Consider the following 19811-nt stretch of genomic DNA (forward strand, 5'->3'; position numbering starts at 1 on the left):
TAAGTAGAAACGGCAATGTGGGCACAACAATCCTCCCAAGTAGAAGAAATAAAAAGAATATGGTTCCTGGAACGCCTGGAGCCGATAACCCAAAACGTGTCTCGTCAAATTATGTCAGTCAATATGCCGTACCTGTCCGATCCAGTTCAGTCCGAAGCAACGGCGCCATCTCGTTTCGCTCGCTTAAAAAGAAGGCACATCACATCCACTTTCTGGCCATATCAGCAAGACCACCACCCCATGAGTCGCCACCACCTCCTCCTCCTCCTCCTCCACTGCTGAATGAGTGCGTATCGCGCTCCACGCGAACAGAAGTGTTGCCGCCAAAACCACTGGCCATGCGAACAGCTTCGCCCACAAGACCGGACGAGTCGCCCGTAGCAGCCTTGGAGGCTACGCCGAGCATGCGCTCAATGGCGGGTGGGATGCGCAAGCCGAAGCGAGCGAGGAGAGCAGTCAGAGCTCCGCCGGTGACGAGGGGCATGATGACCATGAAAAAGACCTTCCAGGGGTGGCGCTTGGCCCAGTGAACCAGATCGCGGAGGAGACGCTTGAGCTGCTTGTAGGTCTTTTGAACGAAGCCCTGACGAGGGGAGCGTTTGTAGTAAGAGGAGCGATCTAGTGAGTAGCCAGGCTGGTTAGTAACTCAACGCATTTACCAGTGGAAGAACATACTGTTTCCAAAGAAGCTGGAGCGGCTACTGTTGCCGCCTCCGAGTCCAAAGAAGGAAGCGCGAGAGGCATTGTGCTTCCCATAACGGTCGCCGCCACCAAAGATGGACTCTGCGAAGCCGCGTCCGCGCTCGCTCGAGTTTGATCTTGAGCGCTTCTTGTGAGAGCGAGAAGACTTGTGGCGACGAGATGAAGTTCGGGTTGACAGGACAGAGGCACCGTCGTTCCAATCAAGGAAGCCCATATTGAAAGTGTGTGTCCTTTTTCTTTATTAGGTATACTTATTGATATGTGCGCATTTGCAAGAGACGTTGGTTGGTATTTAATTGAGACGTCGTTAATTGATTGATTTCTGAGTGTTAATTGTTGAGTGTGAGGAAATGGAAAATCGAGAAAGAAGATGGAGAATAAAACAAAACGAGTCAAGGGCGATATGCGAACAATTGCAGATGCAAGTCAGAAAGTGAGCTACTGCTGTATAGAGTGATTTGATACAGTACCCAGCAATTGTCTTGCCGTATCGAGCCTATGGAATTGAAGGTACAGAAGTGAAAGTGGAGGAAGGGGAACACGCGGAACTGCAAGTCTTGCAGTAGCAGAGTCGCTCACCGTAATTCGAGTGGCTGGTTCCAAGGGTATTCTCTCCACTTGCACTTTGAATGTCCTGTCCTTTGGCCCTAACGCGCGGGGATCCTTGTTCCTTGATGTTTGTTTCTAACTCTCTAGACTAGTCTCTATTAGAGTCTTTTGATTCTGTTGGGCTGCAGAAGAGAAAAGAAAAGATGTGGTTCGCCCCTGAATGTTGATCCCTATTCGGTGCATGTGCATGCGTATGTATGCGCATCTGGCGGCTCTTGAAAGCATGAACTGAAAATGAGAACTGACAGGGGTTATTTTGATGGTGGACACTCGGAAAGGATGATGGCGAGATATGCGACTCGCTTGAAACAGCACGGTTCAGTATAGTTGACGAGCTTGATGATGTGAATGAGCTTATTTACATTGTTGACAAGAAAAAGAAAAGACTGAAGAATCCTTGTGTAAGTCGAGATATAATCAGCAATACGTCAAGAGTCTAGGCCAAACTCTAGACTCTCGTTTACATGCTCTATCCCTATGCAGAACCACTTATATAAAACTTTTCATTCATTGATGCCCAGTTACACACAACTTTCTGTAACTCTTCAATGACCAATCTCCATCCAAAAGCCCAATTTACATGGAATATCCATGACTCAACTTGCCACATCAGCATTCGTTATTCGTCGTCTATGAAGAATTTTCCATTAGCCTAGCCTGGGTCTCGTTGCTATCTCAACGTTTCAATACGTTGACCCGTAGGGCTGAGAAAGCCAATATGGAACCTCTTTTCCTTAACCTTCTTAACCGTCCCGACCCGTCCGTCCCACTGTGGCCCACGTTGTAGAAAAAAGGAGCACGATCGTTTTGACAAACAAACCGGTCCCTTTTGCCGAAAGAAACAGCTTCAACCTTACACCGCCAGAGCTTATATGGTTACTTTAAGAAAGTGGTATTATGCGTAGAAACAAAAACCTTGCAACGATCACTTGTTTAGTGCCACGTTTAATCTATATCCTGGAGGGCTTCCTAAATGATACCCACAAGCGAGGTGTTGCATATATAAGTGTCCTACCACTTCATGATCTTGGGATGCTAAGAACAACGGGCAGGCCATGAGTTAGGCGAGTTTATTCTGCCTTTTCCAAATTAGCTCTCTGGCATGAAGAACTAGTTAGCGAGCACGGGTATCTGCACGATATGAGCCGTTGAAGAAATACTCGTAAGCTGATGAGGAGTTTTGCGTGCTTGGACGGTTATTCAACAAATCATGAGAGTATGTTGGACATGACCTTGAACGACAAGACATGGCCCCATATTGTAGGAAGCAAAAAATAGTAATAGGCTGAATTAAGTATGATCCGTTCTAATCACATGTCTCTGTATTCACTGCTTCGGTGGAAGCTCGCCCATGCTCACGATATCTTTAGTCCAATAGCAAAAATAGAATAGAAAGATGCAAAAAAAAATTATAACGTAGCAGCTACTGGTTTCGATCCAGTGACCTCCGGGTTATGAGCCCGGCTATGAAGAGTTAGAATATTGAATCTAACCATTCGTTAAATGTGTAGAGTAACTTACCGCGCTTCCACTGCGCCAAGCTGCTTTCTGTGGTGGCAAACAGTCTTTTGGTTAGGGTATATGAGCCTCCACACTCTGTGAATAGATAACTGATAAAAAGTGAAAAGAACCGCAAAAAAATTGTAACCATAGCAGCTACTGGTTTCGATCCAGTGACCTCCGGGTTATGAGCCCGGCTGTGACATGTTAGTCATTTGATATTTTGAAGAGTAGTTGTTTAAACGTACCGCGCTTCCACTGCGCCAAGCTGCTTTCTTGTTGGTGACAAAAGTGCACAAATTTGAATCTATATAGGGCTCGCAAAACTCACCTACCCTATGGCATGAGGTGATGGGCGACCTGATAACCTCGACAGGGACAGCTGACCCAACTGAATTGTATTTAACTAGTATTATTTTTGTTGGCAATTTGATAAAAAGCCAGAATATTTTTCTCTCTACCCTGCCGCTGCCTCTTTATTGAGAAGCGTCAATCAAATGCCAGCACCATCAACTTGGAGATATCCAAGTGATTGCGCACTCGTCACTCACCATTCAAATGACACAAGGTCTTTAATAAGTATACATGTTCTAAATGGCCTGTGTACTCTACTTAAAAGTATGTGCCAACAATAAATGCAACCTCTCAAATTACACCATAAACCCTTATACCCAAATTGCTTCATCTTGTATCAAGACTCTTCTCCAAGCATAAACTTAGCAGCTGCCCTTGTAATCTTCTTGACAACCTCAAGCTCCTCCTCATTCCTGGGAGCATAAACCATAACATCTCCCAAGTACAAAATAGTACCACCCAGAGGATGTCGTTGGCCCCAACCCTTCTCCAGCACCAACTTGGCATCCCGAGGTGCCAAGTTGAGATGCATCGAGCCGTCGCTACCATGCATGTGTCCAATTTCTCCATACATACTCTTCGCAACAGGGTGAGTTGGGTTCTCTGACGCTACAAAGAGAGCCTGGCCGTGCCGCTCGACGACAGATGTTGCGATTTTGAGCTTGGAAGGTGACTCTGACGCGAGTGAGGAGAGGAAGGATTGAAAGCGCTGTGATTGTCAGATAACCCATCGTATATAGTTTAATTGAATTACATACTTCAATTATATCTTTACTCGCAAGATCCGTCAACTGTCGACTCGGCGCTGTCCAACTTCCAATTGTTGGTCTTGGTACTTTTCGAATAGGAACATCCTCCTCCTTTAAGAAGGCAACATTCCCGTTAGGACCTGCCTTTTGGAACGATTTCTCATCGTAGCAACTTGTGTGAAAAGGTTCTTTCTTGAACGGTTTCAGCAGAATCTGTCCAAACCATCCGATAACATTGTGAGGCGGCCCACCAGGCCCGAGAGCGATATAACCACGATAGTCCTCGACGGCAATGCGCAATACTGGGATACCGAGGACGGCACTTGTTACTGCGATTAGAATGAGTTGGTTTCGAGGTGGAACATCGCGGAAGAACTTGGTGAGAGTAGTGAGTTGAGTTGTCATGCTGATTGCAAAAGGTTGGGAAGATGGGCTATGTAAATGCAATGACAAATATACTTATACTCAGTGGAATACAACACTGCCAATGAGTTCAGACTTATACTCATCCAGTTTATACCCCGCGTAGAACCCGTCATCTGATCCATTCTCCCTTGGCCAATTAATTGTGTTGTTGGTTATCGAGTTGCAGAAACTCGTACGACTTTATTCCAGCGCGTGCGATTTCACCCGCGTTGAATGGCAACTCCATACGCTTTGGATTGAAATAAATGACGTGAGCTGGGCAAAGAGAATCGGACTCCAGTATTACAATAAACAGTCCGACTTGTCACTTATACCTATCTCTACATAGGTATGTAAGTTAACATCAAGTATATAGACAAACACTCAATCCCTTCAATACTTCAGATCAATCGCCATTGTGCTAAAAAAAAAAAAAAAAAAAAAAAAAAAAAAAAAAACACCATGTGTATTGCTGAATCCGCCAGGTAAGGCACAGAGTGGCGGTCGGTTTGACGTTGCTAAGTTCTATTGCATCATGAACGAAGAAGATTCATTGTCCCACGTCAAGTTTTATGTCAATTTAGACCCAAATTATAGTAAAATCATGTAGATAATATCATATAACTTACTTAAGTAACAGTATCTTGAGACAAGGAAGTGTGGGTGAGAAATCATTGAGTGACCTCGAATGTCCTTCATTCCTAGACTAGATGTCAAGCCAAGTGACAACCGGTGCTTGGCCCTCTCCTACTTTGGTTAAACTACTCCTAAGTGCCTCCTAAGACTCTTGATGGTTACTCGAGAGACTACATGGCCTATGCCCTGAGACGTAAAACCAGTCACCCGCCCGAAGTCCTCCGACCGTTGTGACGCTGGGTCTCATAACCATCAGTCGCTACAGACTTGCAAAGAAGAACGAGATTCTTATGAAGCTAAATCCGTCGCGATCAATCGAATGCTTGCTGAAATGCTTTCTGGCTGTGTTGGTAACTGATTGAGTTTCGTCTCTAGGCTACTTCTCTATCCAGTCTCCTCAGGGGGTACCGTAGTGAGCAGCAGAACGGCTTCAGCACATGAACACTGGATCAACTTGCAAATTCCCGGTGTCTGCCTTTATCATCTCTATGGGTTTTGAGTTTATGTTTAATTCTTAGATAGGGGCGTTTGATACATGGCAGTCCAGTCGATTGTCTAGTGACATGGTCAGGGGCATACCTTCACACTCTTTTATCATTCACTCAAGTATATATAGCACGATAAAAACTCCATACGAAATGATAAATAATAATTCAAGAATCTTCTATCAAAATCAAGAGTTAGTGTAAATGGGTAATTCTTTAACACATCATAAATAACGTATGAACTGAAAGGCCCAGTAACTCAAGCACAAATACTCCTATCACCAGCTTATAACAAGGATCAGTTAAGACTTTACTGGTACAAAAAACCTCTAGACAACCTATAAATCAAGCACGTATTGCCATCTTGCATCAACCTAATCTCGTCTCCGGAATTCAACAAGGAGAAAAGCACAGGGGAACATAAACACAAACCCCAACTCACCTAACCTACATCCCAACAATCCCTGCAACCAGGCAGTCAGTCAGAATTCACGAAGACTTACATAGCATGACACTGTTGCATTGGCATGTGCTAGAGGTTCCTCGTAGGTCTCTGTTCTGGCATTGTCAATGTCACCTCATCATCATCTTCTCACCAACAAAGATATCATATTAGCAATGATGCTACCCCCTCCCCTGAGCGGTTGTGGCTAACAAGAACTGGGTTTTGTCCAAGTGGTAGGCTAGCTGGTCCTCATTCCCGTTTCCAATCCAGGTTCCAGGGACGCCTTACCTTGACAACTATTAATTGAGGCGAGGTTTCTCGCCACATGCCTCTTGTTGACAGTTTGGGATACCTGTTCGTAGGCCGGCCTTCTCTCGTCTGATACCGTATTACCGGTTTCAACAGTTGGGTGACCGCGGTTGTGGCCCGTATGCAGGGTATATATCTATTGCATTGCCAGGATCCAGAACGTCGGAATCACAGCAACAATAGGTTTGGTGTGAGAAAGTGCCGGTGGGGCTGAACCGTATACCGTCAAACCAGCGATGATCCGTTTGGTGAAGGATTCCAGTACAGTTCTCTGACAGCAATTCTGTCTATACTGACACTGTACAAAAGATATGGAAAAGGTTTCCCGAGCTGCTGAGGTGCAATGAGACATTAACAACCAACGACATAACAATCGACAGTGGCAGCACCAGTTAGCGACTTGTGCCAAGAAGTCAAGCGTAATGTTATGTTGTACTCCGTATTTGTGTTAATGTTGCACAAGACACAGCGTCGGAGCTCCGCTCGCTGTCAGAATGGCACAGACAGGGTTCGGTCAGACTCCAGGCGGGCTGACTCGAACAAGCCTCTTTCTTGTCTGCTTCATTGTTGCTATTACGGTAGTTACTCTCTGCTCTGCTCTGCTCTGATCTGCTCTACCTGTTGTTCATCTTGGATACAGTTACCCGACGTTGCGGACTTTCACGAAATGCCGAGTAGCGCGCGCACGGAAACACACTAAGATAGTTAAGGTCTTGGGCCCGGCACCTCAATGCTTTTGACAGTCCAGTCCTTGTGGCTTTGTCGGTAGCTGAGACAAAGAGTCAGTGTCATTCATCACTTTGTCTCAGAGCGTACACACCTGCGCCACAGATCTCTCTTCGGTACATACATACGGTACCTGACCCAGCTTTACGTATTGTACGTGATTTCGGCCGCCCGACCCCAGACGTTCCAAAAACCTTGTCGCTCGCTTAACATCATCAAAGATGCAGGAAGAGCGGAAATATCTCCCGGGCGAGCCGCATAAGGGTTTCAATGTTTTGAGATGGAAACTAAACTGGTTGCCATCTCTTTTGCGCTGATCAATCCCATATCACCATAGCAGTGCAGTCAACATCGAACCGTCACTCAAGCCTGTTGGAAGATCCAGTGAGTATCACCATCGCAGTAGGTACGATGTAGCCAAGACCCCAGGATAGGTATTCTAACAGTGAGATCATAACCGGGGCCGAGAGCTGGATAACCTGCACTCCCCGGCGTCATTCTCGGCCGTGTCAGAGTGATATTGCGTCTTACTAGGCCAGCGAGGCATGTTAAAAGGGCTGTAAATACTATAGAGGTGCGCCCGCCTGCTTGTCAATGTTTTGCCCCCAGCCGAGGGCCGCTACAACACGGGATTGATATGCATCAACCTCGGATCTCCAACTTGTTTCTTCCTCTTTTTCTTCCCAACGCTAGGCCTAGCCTGCTAGATAATGCCGTGTGTGTAAGTTGAGCGATGTGCCGACGAACATTCGCCGAGTCAATGCGCATATCCAAACACGACTGCCAATGACTCAGCCAGCCTTAGGGGAATCAAAATGACCGTCAGAGATAGAGAAAGAACAAAAAATTGCGACCCATTTAATAGTGGATAACGTATGGAGGGTCTGGAAGACCGTGGGCCGTCGTTGTATTAGGACGCCGGTACTTTGTCGCTGATCCAGATCGGGTGAAAGAGCCGGCGCTAGACTTGAATCTGTCGTAAATGATCCAGGATAGAGCATGCTATCACATGTGCGTCTATGCTTGGATTCATCGCTGGCTTGGTTGTTGAGTAAAGCCTCACTCATGGACGATGACAAGCTAGAAGCCCGTAATCCAGGGTCATAGTTGTTGATCGACAGAGCTTTCAGTTCTAGTAAACTCTAAAGATGTATCCGTACTTCCGTGGTGTTGTTGAAGTTATTGTCACAGCTGCAGACACAGAGGCCCAGCAGGTTGTTGAGCAAAACAAATCAGAGTAACAACTGTGTCTCTGAATTTCAATTCGCGTTGCTGATTCAGAACAATCATGTCCAGTCAATAAGTGACTACTGAGCGGCTTAAACCAGGTACGGCAACCTCTGTTTTGAAGGGATAACCGAATCAAGAAAGATTTAAGGCCATCAATCTCCGAACCAGGGATGAGATCACGAGTGACAGCGGGGAAGACGTAAACGATTTTTGCAATACAACGAGCGCATATCGCTCTTGAGCCGCGATCCCTTGTCAAAACTCGGTATAGCTCCGAATCATGTATAATTGGTCAAAAGAGAGATACACCCAGGAAACGACAAACTGCCATGACTGCTTCCTGGTTGTCAGTGCACCCCCTAGCTGGAATTACCCTCACTTATATTATTAGGCTCAAAGTGCCCAACTGAAGGATCGAAGTACATATGGTATTCACTTTGTCCTCCAATCAAGATTTGCATTGGGTGTCAGCAGTGTCCCTGCTTTTAGACAGTCGTATGAATTGTCTCAATTCGGATAACAATTCGGCAGGCCAATACAAGGCGTTATTATCCTGTATGTATAGGATTCCGAGTTTTCTTTTCGAGAAGCCTGGTTGACGGCAGTTGACTCGTGTGCATGGACCAAAAGTTAACCGTGTTGATTGATGCATTCTCTTCAGTGTTTTCTCAGTATTGACTATTCGAAAACAAAAACTGATCTCCTTTAGGGGACGAACTGGCTTGAACGCTAAGTCATAGGATGCTGCTCATCTCACCTTCCTCTCTGAATGACTGTGGGCCAGCCCCTGGAGCCTCCCCTAGCGTAGGATTATGGTCTGATGCTGAGAACTTTGGAGGAATGAGATATGTTTCCGCGGTTTCGGCTGCATGAGTACCTATCCTGTCGGATATCTAGGGTACAGTACCAAGCAACAGCAGAGCCTTAGTTACATACCCACAAGCATGGCATATCCACGAATCTCCGTAGGAAAACCCTGCTCCTGACAGAAAGGGCAATGACCGAATATTATCGGCATACTACCCTGCAGTCGTATCCACATCCCAAGAAATCTATATTCAGCGCCTTGTGTAACGGCAATGGAAAAAGCGAAGGTTTCGTATCAGCGCCCAGACTCCTGGGATATCGATGTGCTCCAATTTCGACAGAAACAACCCTCAATTTGAAGACCAAACCGGAAATCCGTCTAATATCAACTTAGCCCATTATTGGTACGTGGGGAATCTAGTACGTCCCAACCAAAGATCCAGTAATAACCAATCTGGAAAACGGAGTGACTTTCGCGCGCTTGTGGTTTATTCCGCGGCTGGGCGTGCGTTAATATACATGTACAGCACACCGTTGAATGCCGGCTGTCGTACGACATGTTGAAGTAATGACTCTACCTATAAAATCCGTCTGTTCATCAGTGCCGATGATGATGTCGCTTCGAATCATGATCTGCATAGGTTTGATGTACTCATCTCGAATACCTTTCTAGAATTGGAATTTGATCGTTTCAAGCGTAGCCCTGCTTCAAGGACAGATATACCCGGTTGTCTTTAACGGAGTGTTAATTCCGGACTTGGGGCTCTAGTCCCCGAACCGAAGATCGACATTTGCCGTCCGCGGCACATCCGTCTAATTCAGGTCCGCACCATTAAGCAATTGCCGGTTTACCTTTGGATCTAATCCGTATAAAGTAAGTTCAAGCGAGTTCTATTTAGACTCTTCAGGGGTCTTAACCATTGCGGATTTATTGCGCGTTGGTTGCGAAAGATAGCAAGTTTTTCAGCTTGAAGAAAAAATGCAGAAAGGCCTCAAGGTGCCTATCAGTTGGCTATGATCTCATCACTTGCACCCGTAGGCTTTCGCACGTATGCTCTACCATTGAGATTTCTGGCGCTGATAGCTCTGAGTTGTGTTCTGATATTGATATATGCAAATCTCCCCTGTATACAGAGTTGTACTTACAACGTATTGTGATGCACCGAGATGGCGATGCGGAACGCAATGCCGTGTATGCACATTTAACGTTTGTGTGTATTTTGCGGGTCCACTGCAACCGTATCGTTCTGGTTTATGCAGTAATGTGGCCGTACGAGAGTTTGATTAACTCGGACGAATATCCCTGACTTGATCGGTGCCCCTCAAGAACGACGTGTTGGTGGGGCATTATGGCAGGGAAACAATGAGACCATGTCGTAAAAGACGTGATTAGAGGCTGTGCATATCACAACCGGCTAACATAAGGAAGAACTCGGGTTTCATGACGTGCTTTGGGTTGGCTGACAGTAATGGACTGAGAACTTGCCTGTTCTTTCATCGCTGATGAGTTGTAGCCTGAAGAGAGTAAGCCGCATCTTACACGGCTCTGTAAGTGTTAGTTAATGGTAACACTTCGTTGGGACATTGAGTTTGGTCTAACTTATTTCGGCCGAATAACCAGACGAACGTGAAATACGATTGGTGTGGCTGCGAAATGCCGAGTCAAGGCAGGTTCCTTTCGCTCCCGTCGGGACCGAGAGAAAGAAATAACAGCCGGGCTCAACGGTGTGGAGTGCAAAGTCATTTTGGAGTGTTATTGTGCTCACACCCTTTTCGGTGGCTTGTTGAGGAACCGTTACTTATAAAGCTTGGCGCACCCCTCAAACCTAGCGCCCACGTTACTTGGTCCGAATATCCTGGTGAGCACTTGGTAGTCATCCCCCTCTAGCGGCAGTTGCCCTTGCAAAGCCGATGGGGCTGGTGGTGTAAGTCGAAAGAGAGTGTCCCTGATCCTTATTACTGGCTGGTAGAATTGCTTTGAAACGCACACGACTCAGTTTTAGAATATGGGCATCATGCTCTGGAAGGTTACGATTGTAAGCGCCCATTATTCTGACGCCAAGCGTCCCAAGCTAGAACATCGTAGCCTCGAGTCAAGGGGATGGTTGATCTTAAACACCGCATTACGGCATCTATGGCATCTGAGCCAAGCCGCTGTCTCATGAATGGGACGGTGGTGGTGAGAGCCAACAGCCAACCAGTTACTCTCAGAAGGACCCTGCAACGCCGAATATTCGCGGGCGACAATGCATTTGACCAGAACGTTGCTGATCTCTCCCATCGACTGCCTCTGCCACCTGCAGCTGAAACGATTCAACCGAACAAGGCCATTCACATTGATACCGAGCGGTCGATGACAAGGTGTCCTCTGAGGACTCGGCCGAGCGAGTGGAGAAAGGGTTGGAGAAAGGAAGCAGGAAGGGGCTTGCTAGTGGTTCTCGCAGATAGCGGCCCGGAGATGAAGCTGAATTGGGAAAACGAAGGATTAAAACCCTGTCAGCACCATGTGAGATCCGCGACGCGGTAGTGGATCCGGGGTAGAAGCCTCAGGGAAGTAGGAGGATTTGATTTTTTGATGAGTGATCAGAGTGATCTGACAGCTCGTTCTTGCAGGGCATTCGCCGTAGCCGAGATAGCACTGGGCATGCTTTTCTAGTATAGGTAGGCAGATTACCGAGCCCATATTGTTCCCTGTCAAGGCCGTGCTCTCATTAAAGTCTCCAGCGGCCGACGCCAGCGGCCGTCAGGAATCTGTTCCCTGTCTCGTTAGCATTGTGGACGGTGCGTGACAGTCGGCTTATGGTGTGGGTGTTGACGGCCGCCTGAGGGGTCAACTCAGTCCCAGACAGTTTCTGAAGTTGAATCAGGTCCATGTCTGGTAATTCCTCAGCCTAATGCGTACAGCAGCCAACGGCAGGCATGTGCCGCTTGGGTACTTGAGCTGTGTTTCTAGTTGATGTAATGCATCAAGACTTGCTGAATTGAATCCACTTCGGTGTGAGGCCAATTCAACTGTACCTGGAGTGCAGTACGGCATTGGCATTGTACTGTAAATGAGTCGTTAATTCCACTCTGGCCGAGCTCCGAATAAATTACCTGTAAAAAAAAAGGCAAAAACAGAAATCGCGTTATCTTAATCTGCGGAGTTCGGGAGAGGTTTGCAGGCCGGCATCCGTCCTTCCGTGCTTAATCTCCGCTTGACGGGAGTTTAATGGTTAACGAGACCGCGCTGTGACACGTGCCCCCGAATGCTCATCATGCCTGTCGGCAGAGCAAATGTCAATATGGAAGGTACCGAGAAGACTAACCTTGCTTAGTAGGTACCTGCCATTACCTGTCATTGTGGCTTCCTTCCTAGGTACTAGGAGGGCAACTGCCAGTAACCAGATACCCACAGCACCTGCCTATGTACATATTCAACTGTTGATTCTCTTTCGCACCTGCAGATTCTGGAGTGGGGATGAGTTGGTGGCGCCCACCAAGACTTGAAACCACACACGTTGTATTCATCTCTATCCAAGCTTGTTATGATTCGGTCATTGTCCAACCATTATCGAGACTGGGCTGGTGAATAATCTGTGGAGAGTGGATATCGTCTCCTTATTTCCCCAAACACGACATGTATTTCCGCGGTGTGGTACTATCGGGGTGGAGCGATGAGATCCGTCTTCTCGGGTCCGGTTCGTCATTGCTGACTCATGTTTCCCCTATCTCGTCACCCGCCGTGCTTCGGCGAACAACGTGTTTAGGCCTTTGAGCTAACAATGCGCTATGTAGATCAAAACTCTCATCATTGTCACTACGGCAAGGCTACCGGCAATATCAGAGATCTTCCTTGGAATTTCCGGGTTCACTATACGCTATAGCTATGAAAAAGGACGCCTACCTTTTCCCGAACTTACTCCACCACCGACTGAAATGATGGCGAAACGCGAGGCGTCGGTCAAGAGTTAGCGTCAAAAGATCGTACGACTGCCGCGACATGCCACTCCCTTTTGGAACAATGTGCCGCACGCAGCCAAGACGTCATACCGTGGATCCGGGGACCAACGATCTAGGGTCAGTCATATTTAGTCGGCACTGCGTGAAAAGCAAATCTCCCCCGGCACCTTCTCAATAGGACCACGGTGACATGGTAGTGTACATAGAGGCTCTGCAAGCCCACTAGGTAGGTAGGTGCTACTGTCCGCACAAAGTTTATCGTCCCGCCCTGGAGATCGACGTGAGCTGTGATAGCCTTCCAAGGAAAATAAACGTAGATAAGGGGTGGGCGCAAAATATTCAGCTTTCGAACAAAAATAAAATAGAATATCATACTTTCAGGACGACCACATTGAAAAGTCAACTGTTATTTCCCGTATCCAGACGGAGTTTAGACCGGGCGTGATCTTCCGCATGCCAAGACATTTTGCTTACTGTATGTCACTGCCAACGGTTAACCAGCATGGGAGACTTTGTCACTAACTAATAAGGCCGTAGGTTATGTCCCGGAGATTCCAACTTTTGCCCACCGTTTTCCAACCTAGTAGGTGAACATGCAGCTCGCCAAATTTGGCAGTGTCAAGAGTCAAGAGCCGTAAGGGCACCCCGTGTTGCAATGCTTGGCAGTCATATTTCAGCATCATCTCACAATGGATCCCTCGATTGGGTATGCCGAGGGTCTCCGCTGAATGACAACAAACACTAAATTTCGAACCTATGGCTGGCAAGCTTGGCCCTCCAGCCCTGCGAATCTGGGGCAGTAGATCGTCTGCGGACTAGGAAATTGCACTCTCCAGGACACACGCAGTAGTTATAGATCATCCTGTCACAAAGGATCACTGAAGGACACAGGAGATAACACCGGATTTTGTCTGCAAATTAATTATAAACTTCTAATTGGCAGACGTATAAGTCCGGTTAAGAACCTTTCACGTATAGGATGCATATTCTTTGTGCTTTGACCGAGCTAACACCAAGAGTTTCATCAACAGGAAAGGCCAAATCGTTGGCAGTCCACTCATATATAGCACCATTGATAAACAACTCTGCATTTACATGTCTGCTAATATCATTGATTGAACGCTCACTGTGCCATCAACAGTCAGGCTTTTGGGGTCAAGTGACGTTGGGGGGTTGCTGATACCTCTGGTAATTTAGCCTAGTTTGCAGGCACGTCAGTTCGGATGAAGCAACCCGAGTACACCGTTTAGATTATTAACGATATCGCCTGTATATTGAGTTGAAGTAGAGTGTGAGAGGTCCATGCGCCGCCGTTTGTTAAGCGAATCCGAGTCGAAGACTGCTCTCAGCTGAGAGTGCCTTGAGCAGGTAGAGACAACAGAAGCCATTGCGTCCATGCCGTCTCGCTTGTCATAGCCAGCCTGGGCGTAAGCGACAAAAGTGGCATTGAAAACGCCTCTGCCGTCGAGCTTATTAAACTAAGCGTCATGGCCACGGTACTTCCCCTTTCCAAAAACGCCCAGGTCGCAAGCATTTCTACTTTGATAATAGACCCTCGTTCTATTCTTGATAGTGACTACAACATGTCTATCAACCGATCCATTTTAGAATGGGTCCATATGCTGAGAGATTGATGACCAACTATCTAGCAAGGTCGTAGATATGGACTAGAGTATTACCCTGATCTGCATAGCAGATTCTTCGCAGCGTCTTCTAACGAGCCTGAACCCAAAACTTGGGCAAAGATTTCGTCTGTCGATGTCACATATACCTCTACCGACATATTTATTGCCTGCCGGCACATGCCTGTTCGAGATGAAGCAGCCATTTGCTGACAGGAGGCATGTTTTTTGTGTGACATGCTCCAACACTTCTGCCGAGAGCGCCACAGCATCCCAGTAATTAAAGTCTTTACACAAACGCCACCCAAGTTGGAGGGGCATTCCTCATGATGCCAAGACCAATGGCCCTTCACCATGGCTGGCAAAGTTCAATACTTTGTCTTGTTCGAGAAAGCGTTTTAAGCGTTTAAGCGCGGCTTTTAGCAATGTCGGCCGCCTGCATGTGTTTTCTAGCACATTATTATTTAATTATTTTCTATCAAGGGAGGGGGACTATCGAAAATCACTATGACATGGTCTTATTTGACGTTAACAATTGCATGATCAATTGTTGATGCTGGTCCCGGTTACCTGACTCCTGCCGTGGAGCCTTTTCTATCGATCATGACAGTGCCCCCATTTTTTGAAGATTATCTTGTTTATTGCGCGCGGCTTTCTGGAGTTTTCATCCCACAACCCGTCGGTCGCCTGCCGTAACGCCGGCGCCTGACATCTAGACTAGAGTATGGATCCTAGGTTGTGGGGGGCCATCAGCCGTCAGTCATCCACCCTACATCACTCAGCCACATACACCCCAGATGCTTGGCTTCCACGCCCACCCGGCCCCATCCCCCGGTGCCCGGCAATCCACGCCCCCATCTCATCCCTGAGCCCTGCGAGAGTCCAGAGTTCTGCATAGAGGATCATCATCAAGCACCGGTGCTGCAACGTAGGCTGTACCGGACCGGACTCGACCGTACGGAGCATCACTCTGTAAAGGTACATGCGTACAGGCACAGCAAGAGCCCGTTGGCTTGGCTCCAGCACCATCCTACACTGTACCCGCAATGCCGCTTGGTGTCGATGGCCAGTGGCCTGGGATCGCTCAATATCTGCACTAGTATCCGCAAGTCATATAGCTCATCGTGTCCCATGCAGATAGCAAGGCAAAAAATGTTCCACACGCCACACCTGCGGGTGACGGCACTCTGAAGAGGCGCTGGGGCTCGCACTCTGTGAAGCGGGATTGGGGGAACTGGGATTTTTACTGGGATCGGGGATGCACAACTCCGTTGGACGTTCTTTGATCCGCCCTGTTCACAATGAGCCACGCCTATGAGTTATGTTCACGCCCATGCCTCGACAGAGGCGTTTCGGTTGTTGGTGAAGCGGTCCACGACCATCACCAGCCATGGAACAGTCAGTGCATCGTCAAAAAGTCTCCGACGAATTTCATTTGTTTTACTACATTGCTCTTGTTCGAGCCTGCCAGTCTTACTGGCTCTCGGATGAAAATTTTACAAGGCCTGCAAACCAGACTTGGGCGTTATTATTATTATGGTTCGTCTTCTCCGAGCGATTATCCCATTGCAGTACCGTACTGGACACAACGACACCCCCTAACGCACAACCTTCCCGACAGTTTGGGTCATGTTAGGATTGGTACATCCCCTCCTTTCCCCTTCTTGGACCAGCTTGTTCCTGGTCCTGGTCTATCCGTTTTGGGGTACCGCCGCGTCTTTTACGGTGGCCTGTCTTAGCAGCATTGGCCCAAAAAGAGCCGCGCCGCTGGTGTATGTAATTATTGTATTCGACTCGAGAGGGATAGATAATCGCCGACTCCCCCACCGGCCGTTAGCCGTGGTTTGCCTCAATCGACCTCTTGCTTTGTTCCACAGCAATATTTCTTCAACCTTAGTTATGCTTATTTGCTGCCACTCGAGCCATATCGAGTAGTTCTTTCAATGGGTGTCTTACCTAGCATAGATTCTCGTCCCCGTTTGGTTTTCCCAAATACCCCTCCAGAACTGGAAAGCCCAGGCGCATCATCCTACTGTACTAACTCAAACTCATCCGCGGATCGACCTTGGATCTCGCCTGCGCCTACTTCACCTTCAATGAACAACTATGATAAGTCTCTGACGACAGAGCCTGAAGATCAGAAGATGAGTGGAGAGCAGACAAGGCCAAAGTCGGCCACTCAAACTGCTCGGCAACAACAGCTTCCTTCATTAAGCAGTATCTTTGGACCACCAGCCACTGGTCGACCAGCACACTCACCTCTTTCCGAACATAACAACTCTTACTCTACATCAACCCCCCGAGAGCGTACCCATGCACCATCTGGTGACAGGAACCATTCGGTATCTTACTTTCCTCAGACAGTGTCGCCTTCTGTATCACAGCCTCGAAGCACATACGACAACAAGTTCGAAACAGACCGACAGCCACTCCATGCTCTTCCTCGATCTTACTCTGGCTCAGCATCGCCCAGGTATCGTGATGGAGAGCATTCTCGCCGTGAGTCAGTCGTTGAAGGACAGTCTGGCAGATGGCCAGTGCAACAGGAGAACCGAACCGAGTACTCTTTGGGATCTCGAGATGGATCTTTCAGACCACCCCAGGATCAGTTTCGACTCCAGTTCCCCGACAACAAGGAGCGTGTGGTCCCTACTTACAATGGCCAACGGTCACCTCAAGGGTCTTTAATCCCTCCGCCAACACCGAGCACTACGGCGACTGAAGGTCTTCCGTCAAAGGATGGGTTGGGTCCCAAGATCTGGACTGGAACACACTTTCTCCCTCGATTTGTGAGGGCTACCGAAGTACCTGGAGAGGGGATGTGCTATTTCTACGATGATGGTAGTCACTGTAAAACAGTGATCGACGGAGAAGCAGTAAATGCCCATTGGGGTGTCACTAAGGCTGGCAAGCCCAGGAAGCGACTCGCTATTGCTTGTGTAACCTGCCGCGAAAAGAAGATCAAGTGCGATCCCGACTATCCCCGCTGTGTCCAGTGTGAGAAATTTGGCAGAATATGCAAATTCAAAAATGCGTAAGTGCTGGTAAACCAGTTTCGATAACAGCTTTGCTCACTCTTTCTAGACCTCGAGGAGGGCACAACACATCTCCCTCAACACCACCAGCGGAGCTCGATGATGGGCCATCGAGACCTATTCAGAGTGAGAACAGCTCGCCAGTATCCCCACGCACCACTCTGCGACCATCTTCACCTGACACCGGCTCACACAAGAGGCTTCGAGTGGGATACGATAATTATGTTGCTATGGGGGAGCCGGTGCACGCAATTCCTTCTGCTGAACCACTGAGACCTCAAATGCCGATACAGCCCCCAGCTATCGAGCTGCCTCGAATCTCCGAAGAAGTCCTTAACCAAGCTTGGCGAACTGACCCCTGCCTGTCTGACCCACAGTCTATCCGTTCAGTCATCTCGCACTTCTTTGTTCATCTTGATAGCACCATGATTGTGCGCTTCATTCCCGAGAATGTTTTTAAGAACTGGGTCATGAACCCGGGACTTCGAAAGTCTCCCGAAGACTTAATGATCCTATACAGCATGCTCGCTGTGGGAGTTGCTCTATCCGGAGGACCCAAGGCCATTGCTTTCGAATACGCGTCCGTTGCTCACTATGCACAAAAGTCGACAACATCCAGCTGCATCCAGCTGGTCCAGACGAGAATTCTGCTCGCCCTTTACTACATCTCCATCTCGCGCTCTGCTGAGGCTAGTGAGATGATCTCTGCAGCTGTCGCGACAGCCGCTTGCCTCAAGCTCCATGTTGAGATTGAGGAGTCAAGGGAAGCCGGTCTCGCAATATTCCCCTTCGGCATGAACAAGGCAGGGTACTGTGAAGCCAGGAGGCGAACTTTCTGGTCTCTTTACATGCTAGAGCGACTTGACGGCCACTTCCCTGAACGCTTTGCCATGATCAATGCCGAAGACATCTATACTCGCTTACCTGTAGACTCTCACAGCTTTGAGCGTGAATTGGATGGATACGCCCCGGTCTTCAACCCTTACGTCTCGAGCTTCACGACAGCCCATGATCGCGAGTTGGGCATTTCGGCTTACTTGATTGAGATGGTCCATTTGTGGTCCAATGACGTGTGCCGGATTTACAGGATGGCTCGCCGTGTTAACTTGGCGGAAACAGACCTGAATTCATCTCAAAGAACTCTGAAGCGTATACAAGAATGGCGCAATGCCTTGCCTTCTCGCCTGGCTTTTACCGCATCAAACCTTGAGTCTGCAGCTCTGGCGGGAGAACTCGGCCCTTTCCTGACCATGCATCTCTTATACAACCACGCCATCATCAAACTCAACCGACACACTACCGCAGCTGGACGTTGTTCACCCCAGACCGCTTCACTTCACATCCAGACATGCTACGAACACGCAACACAGGTTTTGGACATGGCCAAGGCACTTGTGCGACTCCACCGTGGGGGCCAGACCGTCTTGAGCGCTCCGGCACCAGTTCTTGCAATGGTATTGACTGAAGCTGTCGATGTCTTCACCGCGAGCGGCCGTTTATCTCATGTGAACGATATAATTGAGAACGTGCACATGGTTCAGGGTGTCGTTCAGGCCATGTTCGCCATCTGGGACAATGTGCGTAGCGCACAGGAGGTGATTGATGGCCGTATTGGAATGCTTCACCGTATTCGAGACCGTGGCAGTCAACCAGTCAGCCCAGTTGAAGGCTACCGCGTCTTCTACAGTTCTGAGGGACGTGAGGATGAAAAGGTTCTTCGCTGGCAAATCAACAACCCAATGGAGAAGCTGTATCCCAGGGATATGGATACCATCTACTCTACACTTTTTTGATCGACTTTTAGCGAGTTGCATTATATTGCATCGCATGGAATGGCACTGACCATATGAAATCTGTTTGGATATTTAAAGGACATTGGGTTGATTTTCATCATTTGTATTCATTGCATCTTTCGGCGCTGCAGGCACGGTGATTTGGCATCAGCATCGGAGTATCTGGAGTTACCATAGCATATTTATATGTGGCAGACCGGAAGGCCTGTCTTTTGTTTGTTGGGGACAGCGGTGCATTTATTGTTTTTGTCCTGTTCACATTGTATGATATATCTATATCTATACCTATCTGCACATACAGGGAGGAGTTTCGGCGTTTTGCCCAAGGTCAAGGCCTTGCCTGACAGGGCTTAACTTTTTAGTGTTCTGAAGCCAGGCAGGCACACGATGATGACCAGCATACGAGGCATCTGGGCCACACCAAAGTCTGTTAAAATATATTGATGCCCTTCGATTTGTAGG

At 48.0% G+C, this 19811-nt stretch overlaps 4 protein-coding genes and 1 non-coding gene across 5 annotated transcripts; 2 read left to right on the plus strand and 3 right to left on the minus strand.

The window, feature by feature from the left end:
* Positions 1-199: 199 nt before the first annotated feature.
* EDB82DRAFT_526903 (uncharacterized protein) lies at positions 200-916 on the minus strand (the record flags this gene model as incomplete). The annotated part of the gene is made up of 2 exons (XM_025727409.2): positions 200-618; positions 676-916. The coding sequence occupies 2 exons, from the start codon at positions 914-916 to the stop codon at positions 200-202; spliced, it is 660 nt and encodes a 219-aa protein (XP_025581879.2).
* A 2045-nt stretch (positions 917-2961) lies between these two features.
* EDB82DRAFT_t223 lies at positions 2962-3084 on the minus strand. Its single transcript has one exon. It is a non-coding gene; the product is annotated as a tRNA-Leu (tRNA).
* Positions 3085-3157: 73 nt separating this feature from the next.
* EDB82DRAFT_506344 (uncharacterized protein) lies at positions 3158-4473 on the minus strand. The gene is made up of 2 exons (XM_025727412.2): positions 3924-4473; positions 3158-3874 (listed from the first exon to the last, which is right to left on the minus strand). The coding sequence occupies exons 1-2, from the start codon at positions 4317-4319 to the stop codon at positions 3503-3505; spliced, it is 768 nt and encodes a 255-aa protein (XP_025581881.2). The 5' UTR covers positions 4320-4473; the 3' UTR covers positions 3158-3502.
* A 6490-nt stretch (positions 4474-10963) lies between these two features.
* Positions 10964-12117, plus strand: EDB82DRAFT_558446 (uncharacterized protein; the record flags this gene model as incomplete). Its single annotated transcript, XM_065609704.1, has 3 exons — positions 10964-10993; positions 11044-11452; positions 11619-12117. 3 exons carry the CDS (start codon positions 10964-10966, stop codon positions 11744-11746), a joined length of 567 nt encoding a protein of 188 aa, XP_065463971.1. The 3' UTR covers positions 11747-12117.
* A 4245-nt stretch (positions 12118-16362) lies between these two features.
* On the plus strand, positions 16363-19442 carry EDB82DRAFT_240407 (uncharacterized protein). The gene is made up of 2 exons (XM_025727414.2): positions 16363-17555; positions 17606-19442. The coding sequence occupies exons 1-2, from the start codon at positions 16465-16467 to the stop codon at positions 19347-19349; spliced, it is 2835 nt and encodes a 944-aa protein (XP_025581883.2). The 5' UTR covers positions 16363-16464; the 3' UTR covers positions 19350-19442.
* The last annotated feature ends 369 nt before the right edge of the window (positions 19443-19811 follow it).

This window comes from Fusarium venenatum (assembly GCF_020744135.1).
Source record: "Fusarium venenatum strain MPI-CAGE-CH-0201 chromosome Unknown EDB82scaffold_3, whole genome shotgun sequence".
NCBI classification, from domain to species: domain Eukaryota; kingdom Fungi; phylum Ascomycota; class Sordariomycetes; order Hypocreales; family Nectriaceae; genus Fusarium; species Fusarium venenatum.

What these genes read in the sequence shown, in the direction of transcription:
- EDB82DRAFT_506344 (XM_025727412.2), bottom strand. Translation starts at nt 4,319, where the DNA reads ATGACAACTCAACTCACTACTCTCACCAAGTTCTTCCGCGATGTTCCA. An exon ending in CGAGTAAAGATATAATTGAA is followed by an intron (nt 3,875 to 3,923) that starts GTATGTAATTCA and finishes TGACAATCACAG; the next exon opens with CGCTTTCAATCCTTCCTCTC.
- EDB82DRAFT_240407 (XM_025727414.2), top strand. Translation starts at nt 16,465, where the DNA reads ATGGGTGTCTTACCTAGCATAGATTCTCGTCCCCGTTTGGTTTTCCCA. An exon ending in ATATGCAAATTCAAAAATGC is followed by an intron (nt 17,556 to 17,605) that starts GTAAGTGCTGGT and finishes CACTCTTTCTAG; the next exon opens with ACCTCGAGGAGGGCACAACA.